This window comes from Meriones unguiculatus, chromosome 12 (assembly GCF_030254825.1).
Source record: "Meriones unguiculatus strain TT.TT164.6M chromosome 12, Bangor_MerUng_6.1, whole genome shotgun sequence".
Taxonomy (NCBI): Eukaryota; Metazoa; Chordata; class Mammalia; order Rodentia; family Muridae; genus Meriones; species Meriones unguiculatus.
This window is the reverse complement of record NC_083360.1, coordinates 65773094-65784366: the sequence shown is the minus strand read 5'-3', so window position 1 is coordinate 65784366 and position 11273 is coordinate 65773094. Positions and strand designations below refer to the sequence as shown.

The 11273-nt window shown below is 44.8% G+C and overlaps 1 protein-coding gene across 6 annotated transcripts in view; it reads right to left on the bottom strand.

Moving 5' to 3' along the window:
- Window positions 1-212: 212 nt before the first annotated feature.
- The window catches only part of Adamtsl1 (ADAMTS like 1), a 904412-nt gene continuing 893351 nt past the window's right edge, over window positions 213-11273 (bottom strand). For 3 of the 6 annotated variants that reach the window (XM_060365806.1, XM_060365809.1, XM_060365810.1), the window contains 4 exons: window positions 10340-10547; window positions 5432-5541; window positions 4488-4708; window positions 213-3187 (listed from right to left, as the gene is read on the bottom strand). In XM_060365806.1, the coding sequence (XP_060221789.1) occupies window positions 3081-3187; window positions 4488-4708; window positions 5432-5541; window positions 10340-10547 (646 nt within the window). In that variant the 3' untranslated portion in view covers window positions 213-3080. Of the gene's footprint in view, window positions 4709-5431; window positions 5542-10339; window positions 10548-11273 lie in introns of all 6 variants that reach the window. The other 3 variants (XM_060365805.1, XM_060365807.1, XM_060365808.1) reach the window with 1 other exon arrangement.

Below are 11273 nucleotides of genomic sequence, written 5' to 3'. Positions count from 1 at the left end.
ACCTACCATTGCTTTTCCTCTGGGTTCATTTACTGAGCTGGCCTTTCTGAGCATGGGCCCCCAGCTTCCCAGGGAAAGGCCAAAAACTGTAATTCCTCCATTTCACCAAGAGATTTGCAATTTGTTGGGAACCACTCAATTAGTGAACAGGGCCTTTTTCACCCTTTGCATAAAACGTGAAGGGAATGCTGAGTTTAACAGAGACTCTGACACAAGATTTAAATAAATAAGCTGTATTATCTGTACAAAAAAATATAAATACAGTTTTGTGTTTTAGAGGAGGAAGGGCCTCCTTCCACATTATCCAGCAGCCCCGATAATTTCTGGTACTGCTGAGTCACAATTCACAGAACAAATATTAAATGTACATTCATCTCATGCAAGGAGCACACTGCTTTCCACTTCAAACCTAAGCTCTCCAACTTGTTCTGAAAGGCAGTTCCAACCTCACATTCTGACACATGCAAGATCTGGAAGATGCCTCTTCTTAGCAAATTCAAACATTGGCCACCAATTTTCAATAGCTACAGAACTAATCAACTGTATTAGTATTACAGAATTTGTGTTCGATTCATGTATAGCTAGTGTCACAAACAAATCAGCTCTATTGCCCGACCCCCACCCCACATTAGCTTTTGCAATGTACTCTGTACACAGAGAATAATTAATCAGAGTTCAACATCAGTTTTGTTTCTTTTAAAATTAGGAAGAATACAATTATCGCCAGAGTTTTTAGGAACACAGCTGCAGGAAGTTAATAAAATTCCCCAAAGAGTTTTTGTTCTTTCTGGATGACAATGTACAATTACTAATATTGCACTTTTTTTATACAAGAAATCCTAATAAATATTCACAAAAGATATACATAGAAACACTCTCTTTTATTTTAAATAAACATTACACTGATTTTTAGTAACACATTTTTTTAGAGCCTATTTTTGTGATGAGGAAGAGGCCCATCCTAATTGTCCACCGCGCACCTAGGAAGACACTGTTGTGGATATAAACATGTTTTTGTTTTGGTCCCAGGTGTGGGACGTGGGGCTGATTCAGATGGTCCACAGCAGCAGGCTTGGAGAGAAGCTCTTTGCCAGCTGCAGATAGTTTGAATCTGAGGACTTTAGAGAGAGATTAAATGCCAGAGCCCAGAGTGTGTGAAAGAAGAGAGAAAGAACAAGGCCTCTCCTGCTTCCCCCTTCCTGCTTCTAGTTGCTGTTGTGAAACAAGAAGTTGGAGATCCACTGAAATGAGGACTGGAATGGCTCCAAGGGACCCAATGACCCTGATCAGCAGGAAGCAGCTAAGAAAGAACTGTGCCCCTTCTCCCATTAACTCTTTCTCTGCTACCTGGTGTTGGGGTTTTGGAAGGGATTGGGGTGGAGTAGGAAGAAAAAGATATAAGAAACGTACATGAGAGATTTTTAAAAGTACGCCTACAAGACACAGATTAAGGTTGTCTTCCTAACTTAACTTCCCAGCTGGCTGGGAAATGTAGCCTTGATGTCAGTGGTGGCCCTGCGGTGGTAGCATTTGGTGAGTGTGCATGTGAGCGGTGGCTCGTCTGATGGCCACTGGGCTCTGGCTGCCCAATCTGCCTATCTAAGACTGCTCAGGGGAGGAAGCAAGTATCGCTGTCGAAGCTTCTCTGCTGAATGAGGATTTGCCAAGGGCTTTTGTTTTAGCCATGTCTGATATATGTTGCTGAATCCTGTGTGCTTCTTGGCCCACTGACTGGTGAGCTAATTACCATAGGCAGATAGCATTTGTGTTGGGAGGATCGCTGAAAAGCTTTTGACCTATCCTCTGGCTTTACCATAGCACCTTATCACACCCCTCCCCCAAGCCTGCTGCGTGACCAGGATGCACAACAGCTCTTCTGTGTTACTGGATGGGCCCACAGGCCCACTGTGTGCGGCTGGGATAGACAAGGCACACTGTGGGCATGCACTGACCCCTCTGTCCTCTCCTGTTTCCTGGCCAGCTCTGGTGGGAAGGGATCCCACACCCGTTAGATGCTTGCCAGCTAACAGATTGCTTGATGAATCCTTTGTGAGCAATGACTCTAGTCCCTGGCCCAATGGGCAGCAGCAGAGTCATTCAGATAGAAAACACAGAATACTCATGCTCAAATACCTTTGGCCCACAACAGCAGTTAGTCCAGGGCTAGGGACCCTTGATTTAAGCGAGGAGATGTTCCGGGCTGCCTGACTACACAGCCAGACCCTGACCCCTTGCTGGGTTTTCCACAGCTGCAGACACAAAGGTTACTTGGTAGAGTAGAGCACGTCTGTAATCCCATGAAGGGCTCACCTTCTATCATGCAGCATGGGCACCCCGAGAAGACGCTGAATACCCTTCCCCACCTTTGCTAAACCCACAGGACTGTGCACATGTACCAGGGCACAGGCTTGTCAGATGGGTCCCCTGTGGGCTGCTTGAAAATCTGTCCTGCCTGCTAGCTCCTCCCATCAAGGAGCACACACAAGCTTCCTTCCCTTCCCTTCCTTTTGCTTCTGTCTTCTGTATAACTGCATGCCTTCTGTCTACTCTGTTCGTCTCTTTTGGTGAAACCCGCCTTCCCCATAGTTCACTTCTCTTCTTTCTTGGTTTCCCACCCCAATTCCAGAAGAACTAGATTCTAGCCTGGTTTCTACTCCAGCATGGTGTTCCCCTGGTTCTTACCATCATATCACCAGGAAACGAAGGAATGGCACTCCTCGTCGGCCTGTGCCTGTCCTTATGTGTTACCATCCTCAGCTCCTTGCTGTCCCTTATTGGCTTGCTCTCCCTGTGTCTCTGAGACGCTGAGTGGGAAGGAGCCAGCTCTGCAAGGGAGCTGCTGTCTACCTGGCCTGCTCTGCAGCCTCCTTTAGACATCTCTTTTTCTATTCTCAACACTTGCCTCCAGCTAACTGAATAAGAAAACATGCCAAGGTCCTCAGGAGCATGGGTGCAGGTGGACATGGGTGTGTGGGGGAAGGAAAATAAATAAATAAGAGGAAGAATGCATAAGTCATGTCCAAGGTGGCTGTATGAGTCCTTTGTGTGGCCAGGGTAGAGTTCGGCCCCGTGCCCTGTCTTCATGCTTTGCCACATGTTCCACAGCAGCGAGATCGGAACTGGCCGAGCTGGCAGAGTTTCAACTGCCTCACCTTCTCGCAGTACCTGGTGGTGTCTCTGCACTCAGCTGAGAAGGCAGGAGGGGAGGAAGGGGACAGAAAGGAGATGTGAGACAGAGGCTCCTGGACGCAGCTGCTGCTGAGCAGCCGAGGCCCTCGGCAAGATGCCTGTGGGGTCTACCTTAGCCATGGTTCTCCAGCCCCTTTGGACAGCCATCCCCCTGGCAGAGCTCAGCCCTTTGCCATCCCCCTGCCCACCAGTCTGCAGTGGTGTGGCTGGCTGATGGGGGCTATCTCAAGGCCGCCTTTTCTTCCTTTTGTAAACTACTTCTACTTCAGAATGGCAATTTTAATGTCCTTTCTCTTGGGATGATCTTATCTCCTTGCTTGCTTTTGCCCACCCATGGGCTGTTTGATATTTTAGTGAGAAATGGCTCCCTGAAGGACAGAATTTTATTCCTTATGAGAGAGCAAGCAAGGGCCTGATTGAAGGTCCATATCCTCAGGTGCAGCCTGAAGTTGGTAAGCTTTTTAACTCCTTGCACTGCTGGAACTTTCTGAACACGGCAGCCATCTGACAGGAACATCAGCACTTCACCAGAATAACAAGATCACACATCTCCAGTGAGTCAAAAGGGATGGGCCATGTGCCTACAGGCTATCGGTCTCAGTGTTGGCAACTGACTACCCGGTGAAGTTCAGTGAGGGGCAAAATTGGGCTCCTAAAGTTACTTTTTATCATCTATACTTTGCAAAGACTTATCATCGCCCTTTGTGGGGAAATATCTCCAATTTGGGTGTGGGAGGAGAGACTAGAATAGAAACACTGGTCTGGGGCTGACAGGCTCCAGAGCTGAGGGTGGAGGGAACGGAAGGGCAGAACCCAGGGGCACCTTCTCCTGTTCCTTTCCAGTGGACGTACATGGGCTGGGAAGGAGGGGTCAGCAGGTTCTGGTTTGGTGGGAAGCAGAACAGTGACAGGCGCAGAGCCGGCTGAGTGGTCTGTGCTCTGCATGCTTCTTCAGTGGTACCAGTTAGGAGCCTGGTCCCTATGGACCACTGTTTAGTCTTCCCCTGTGCACCAGCCAGGTTGACAGCAGGTGAGCTGGAGTTCGACCTTATCCAGCCCTTGGCTCCCCCAGGGCTCTGGATGAAGACAGTGGGAGCCCCCGGGACACATCCTGGCATCTTTTGTGGTCTGAACATGCGTACGCAATCCTTGCACACACCCATGTACCCCACTTAAAATGTTCCATCCTTAGGGAACTTGATCCAATGCCCCGTGTTCAGGCTGAGTCCCAGGGATCGCCCTCTGAACCCGATGACCTGTGGGGAATTTGCAGAATGTTCTTTGGGATTGGAACGTACTGTTTTCACACGGAGTGATGTTGCAGCGCTGCCAGTTGGCAGGCCGGGGCCCCCAGGAACACAGGTGCTCGGGCACAGCCTTGTTGGTGCGGGCATGAACGCACTCCACCCGCCGGGACTGGAAGCCATAGTTGCCACAGGTTGCGGTGCATAGGGTCCATAGGCTGACTCTCCAGTGTACACTGCAGGCTTCTGACCAGCAGTTTTGGGTGCTCACAGGCCTGTGGGAGGAGAATGGCAGAGTTCAGGCCTATCTCTGTGGGAACTAGCTTTGTACACAGACTACAAACCTAGAGATATAGGTAAGGGGAGATCTTGATTTCTGCTCTTATAATGAAAGAATGGGCAGAAATCTTAAGGGGCCACTGTCCTGAACATTCATCTGCTCTTTTCTACAATCCTTCATGACCCAAGAACAAGCTCTACTGAGCATGGAGACTAGCAAAGGTGGAACTTGGAATCTGGTCTTGGGCTAAGAGGTAGAAGTAAGGAGCCATTTTCCTAGAAGGTCATCTACAAGGGGGTACACTAGGGACCAGGACTAAATAGGTACAGGTACAGGTTGAGACCCAGGCATAAAAGCCCTCATATTGACCTAACTTCTAGAGAGAGACCAGCAAGATGCACTTGTGGAGCTCTGGTGGTCTGATGGCCATGGGGTAGGTGCCTCTTTGTCACCTAGACACAGGCATGGATTCCTTGTGGAGTCCTTTCTGAACCCCCTTACGCGTGCTTCAGCCCTGAGAGAAGAAAGGCCAGTCTGGCTTATTCAACAAGCACAAGTGCACTGTTTTCAGGAGGCAAGGGACTCAGGCTAAGATGGAGGAGGGCAGGAGAGCTGACCCCTTGTGTGAGACTGGAGGAGCAACCACATTCTTTCATCATGGTCTTTTTGTGCTGTTGATAGTGGGGCTAGGTAGAGGTGGACAAGAGCTTTGGCTTACCTGGGGAGGGCACTGCACTGCTCTGATGGTAAGGTGATGCCATCCCGGGTCTGGCAGAAGACTTGTCTGTGTTGCACAGCAAGGCGAGGGCCTATGCAAGGCCCATTGCACTGGGAGGGAAAAAGAGTATAGCATTTCATCTATGTCTAAGGTGGAGGCTGTAATGCTCAGGCTACTTGGGTGGCAGGATCATTGAGTAGGATCTCATTAGACCTGTGGCTCTTCTTTTTCTTCTTTGGATCAAATAACAGATACTCACTGGCATGTGATTTATGCCACAATGGGGAAGTTAACTCCTATAGTTTGTGGGCATTGTGCTAGGGAATGCCAGGGAAACTGTGATATAGACCAGAGAAGGCTGACCCGGATTAACCCTTGAAACTACTGTGTTGGGACCCTCAGTACCCTATCTGGTCACAATGATCATTTTAAATATTTAAAAATATATATTTTTTTAGTACAGTGCATGCAAGGCAATGTGAGTAAAATAAAAATATTGCAGTGAGTCCTCAGGAAATGAACTAGAGGTGTGACCTGTGCATGGTGCTACCATCTCTTTAGAAGGGACCTGTTCTTGGCTAACACACTGTTGACCATTACTGTATTTGGTTAGAAGACTGCAAGTTATATGTTCCGAGCTGTGTACAGGTAAAGGAAAAGCAAACAAGGAAAACACATCAACTAACTCAGCAGCCTACTTCCACCCTCTCCTCTCCAGACACAGCTGATGCCAAGGTTGAAAAAGAATCACTGTTCCTCTATTTTTGATATTTAGTTTCCTTATAGATTTGTAATTATAATTAATAAAAATAGTACTGCTACAAGCATCTGATGGGTGCTGCTTCATGCTTCCGGGCATGCGACTTTGTTGGGTATATGTTTGTATGGACTCTACATGTCCAGGTTAGAGAGACATTGTCTACTTAGGTTTATAAATGCTTTTGTTTATTTCTTCTCCCACCACTGGTAGATGGGGTTTCCATTTGGTTGAAATCTTTGGAATTTCTTGGATGGTTATCTATTTTAAACATTAAGCATTCTACTAAGTATATATTAATGTCTCATCTTGGTTTTATTTGTATCCCCCTTCCTACTAAAAACATTTAATACATTTTTATTGGATAACTTTTCACTTGGATAAAGTCTCCCCCAGTTTTTTTCTATCTAGTTCCTTTAGTGTCAATTATTTTATAAGTTTCTTGTGTGTTTGGACCCTTGCTTAGATAAGGGTCTTAATTATTTTTCTCTCTTACAAAGTTCACCTCACTCACTCCACTAATGTCTTCTCATAAACACCAAACTTTGATTTAGTTCAATTTATTAATCACGATTATGTGTTATTGATTTTAAGTAAATTATTCTGTTTTATACTATTATTCTGCCACATGTAGATAGTCACTTGTTACATAATGATGGAGGCACATTCTGAAATTTTTTTTTTTTTGGTAAGTGATTTTATTGTTATGCGAATATCATATTTAAACCAGGATAGCTATGACATCATCAGGTGATAAAATATTTAATTAAGTGTGTGTGTGTGTGTTTGTGTGTTCACCATGTCTGTTCAGGAGGCCAAGGACCTCCTTAGACATGGAGTTACAGGTGTTTGTGAGCCACCATATACAGATGCTGGGAGCTGGCTCTGTCTTCGCTGAGCTCTCTTAACCATGAAACTATCTCTCCAACACAGATGATATAATCTTACGGGACCACTATTGTATGTGATAGTTAGTCATTGGATGGAGTATCATAAATAGATTCATGAATATGCAGCTTTGGTATCCAGAGCAGAACTGTTATTCTTGGGGCATGCAGTGATTGTTTTTCATTTTTTAAATTATTAATTCTTGGGCAATTCCATATATATGTATAGCAAATTCTAGTCATATTTTCCCCTCCACCATTTCCTTTGTTTTTGCTTTCTTTTTAAACTTTTGAGGAACTGACAGTAGCTAAACTCCACAGTGGCTAAGCCATATTTTATCTCTTATGGACAACACACTAAAAATTCGTTTTCTTTATCCTTACTAAACTTTTTTCCCCCTCCTGGTGCAGAGGATTGAATGCAGTCTTTTGCATATGTTGGGTGAGTGCTCTCCCATGAGCTTCTGCCCCAACCCACAACTTGTTACTTGATAATCATCATCCTAATCCCTAAGGATTTGTTAACCTCTGATCAGAAGTATTGGTGTGCAAGTATGTTCTTCTATGCATAGGCTGCCTTTCACTCACTCAATAGTATCCTGTGATGTGCAGAATTCCTTCATTTTGATGTATTTCTGTTGTCTGGTATGGTTCAAATAGATTTCAGTTTTCATGTTTGGAATTTAACTCCCATTTTCATATGTTAATGGCATTTGGGGGGGTTGAGCGGCCCGGCACTGTGGGGAGGTTAGGTGTTGATGATATTAGTGGCTTTGTAAGAGTTGAGCTTGCTTTCTCACAGGTTGTGCCTGACATGGCAGAAAGTTTTACCATGTAGGCACCAACCCTTGATAACGCACTTCACAGTTTCTGGACTGTTAAGAAAGAAATGTATTTTTTAAAAATAAATTATCCATATGTGAAATTTTGTTACAGTAACAGAAATGAACTGTCGTATCTAAGAAATTATTGCCAAGCCCGATGTCCTGAAGGACCCCTTTTGTTTTCTTCTAAAAATTTTATTTTTAAATAAAATTTATATGGTGTAAGGGACTATCTTCATTTTTTTGACATTACTCAACATCAAATGTTGAAAAATGATTTCTCCCCCCCTACTAAATGCTCTTGGCACTCATGGGAGGGTTTAGTGTTTTTTTTTTAAAGCTCTGAAACACAAATTATATTGCATGTTGGATAGAAATGTGTGGGTAGCTAATTCCCACAAGTTTAAAATTTCTAATTGCCTCCAAACATTCCAGGATCACACCTGGCTAGTCAGAAAAGTCACTCTGCCAATTAGTGCCAGTCCCAGACAAACCAAGACAGACAGATGCTCCTCCCTGTCGTTGGGCACCACCCGAACATCAGTCTATTGGTATCTCCTACATGATAGATCCCCAATGTTTCTTGAACACAGAGTTTGGGAAGAAAGTAGATATACGATGATATTAATTCTTACAAACACCTCTACACCCAACTCTTGTGCATGTGAACAACAATGTAAAGTTGTAGAGGGTGACTTCGGGCACTTGATGAATTAGGTGTAAGAGTAGGGTGACTACTCTTTTAGTTTATAATATAGGCCTTATGCCAGGACAGAGGTCTGACAAGTTCGCAAGTCTCACTTGGACCAGACATAAAAGTGCAACCATGACCATACTCCCCTTGACTTCCTTCCTCTCATCCCTAGAGTCTTTTGTTTGTGTTGGTGTCCTTTTAAAATCACAACTAAACACAACGCTTCTTCTCAGTGGATAAAAGTTAATATGGTGCCTCCATTATATCTAAAGAAGACTCCATTTCTGGCATCTAGACAAATGGGGACCGTTCTGTTGATCTTGTGATGCTTAACATTAACTTTTGAGTCTAAATTACTGTGCTTAAGAAATAAATAAAACCTATATATCTGTCTGTCTGTCCTTACTTGCCCAAGGACAGACAACTTCCCAGAATGCTGGGAGCTGTTCTTTTAATTTCCTAATTTTATACAATTTCAGTGAATCTATTGTTCACGTAAGGTAACAAACCATGTATTTTTGCAGATTCTTTAAACAAGCTTGCTTGCCTATGATTTCACATCAGCAGGATGTATGCTTGACTGCGTGTAGGTGGGATGTGTTCTCAGTTACATGTGGGCAGGACATACATCAGGATGTGACTTGCTCCTGATTGCATGAAGGAAGTGTTCAAGCCTTGTGAGTTTTACCTTTATAAGCCCCTTGACTAATGTTATTTGGAACTATACCTTGGGAATCTCAAGTGTTGAATATAGACCTGGCACCAGTATCTGAATAAAGCCTCTTCTTTGTTTAAAACTTATTGATGTCCATCCTCTTTGCCTTTCTGAATAGGGATTGAGCATCTTAGCCAGAGTCCTCCCTCTTGATTAGTTTCTTTAGGTGTGTAGATTTTAGTATGTTTATCCTATATTACATATCTAATATCCACTTACGAGTGAGCATATACCCTGTGTGTCTTTCTGCTTCTGGCTATACCCTGTGTGGACTTGGGAAGGGGAATGGGTGGAGAAGGGGGAGGGAGGGTGAGATTGGGAGGAAAGGAGGGAGGGAGGCAGCTACAGGGGGATACAAAGTGAATAAACTGTAATTAATAAAAATAAACATAAAAAATACAAAAAAAACCTTATTGATGGTTAGACTAGTGAATCTCTGAACAACTCCAGACCCCTTGCCACCTCACTTGGGACTGTGCATGTTAACATCTAGGCAGAGAACTGCGGAAAGAGGCATAGGTTTCGAGGTGCGTCAGCTAGGCTTGTTCATCCTTTCCTAGCTTGGGATAATGGTTTTCTACCGAGGATGCAGATCAGAACCTCGAGGACAGTTCCTAAAACCTGCACGAGTCTCACTGCAGTGTGGTTGACTTAGACCATTTTTAGTCTGTGGAACTGGTGGAGAACCCCAGCCCAGAGCAACAGTGCAGTCTCCAGGAGGTTCTCCTCTTAAGTTCCCAGGACCATTTCGAGTTCAGTCAGAGGAAGTGGCCTTGAGGAATGTCATCCTGAAGATAATATATGGGGACCCAATGATGCTAGGAGGATGGGAGATCTTAGGGTCACAAAGTCAAAAGGAAAAACCAATGGGCCTGAGGAGTGGGCTAAAGCCTCAGAACACCCTACACCCATTGGGACAGGGTTTTTATCTACAGACCTTCCTTCAAAACAAAACAAAGCAAAGCAAAGCAAAGCAAAACCAAACCAAACCATCAACCAACCAACCAACCAACACCTCTTTGGCTCCTCACCTGGCCCCAGCTGGAGAAAGCCCATTCCACACACAGCTGCTGGTTACAGGCCTGGGTGTCCACAGGCCGTTTGGCCAGTTGGGCACACATGTCGTTGGGCACTGGGGTAGATATCCCAGAAGCTTTCAACTTCTGACAGGTCACCCTGCGGGTCTGGACACCTCCACCACAGCTTCGGGTACAGGGGGACCAGGAAGTCACCATCCACCTGGGGAAAAGAAAGAGCATGAGGGTAAGCCTTACTGCAGAGGGTAAGGCTGGGGGGAAAGGAACCTTTCTTGTCTCTTTCAACACGCACAGGTGTTGATATGAGGGCTATTTCCCCAAGATTTACTCAGAAAAATGCAAGATGTCCACACAGTGTCTCTGGAACCTGTGAATGCTAACTTGTTTGTAGATACCGGCTTTTTGATGCTTGCATGTGAAATAGGGTCTCATTACATAACTTACTTGGCTTTGAACTTGTGATGCTTCTGCCTCAAGTGCTGGAGATATAGGCATGCACCATAGTTAGGATTTTGAGATGAGATTATATGAATGGACCCTATATGCCCTTATCAGAGGGAAATACATATCGGGGAGATGTGTCAGGCTGACCAGGGAAAAGGAGCTGCAGCTTTATGCAGCCACAAAGCAGGGACTTTAGAGGTACTAAAATGTGAGAGTGGCAAGGAGCAAATTTGCTCCTGCAGTCCTTCTAAAGGGCACATGGCCCCATGGATGCCGTGATTTCTGGTCTTCAATGTGGAGTTTTATAATGCCATCTGGATAGATTATTTTTTTCTTGCAGCTCCAGAAAATTAATAAAATCTGGATGTTGATGAGAAAAATAATATTTTGAGGTTTGGTTGCTTTAAGTTGCCCCAAACAAGTGAAACTTCACTTGAATGCTTTTAGGTAGTAACCCACTCTGCAGCATGTAAACCCAGGACAC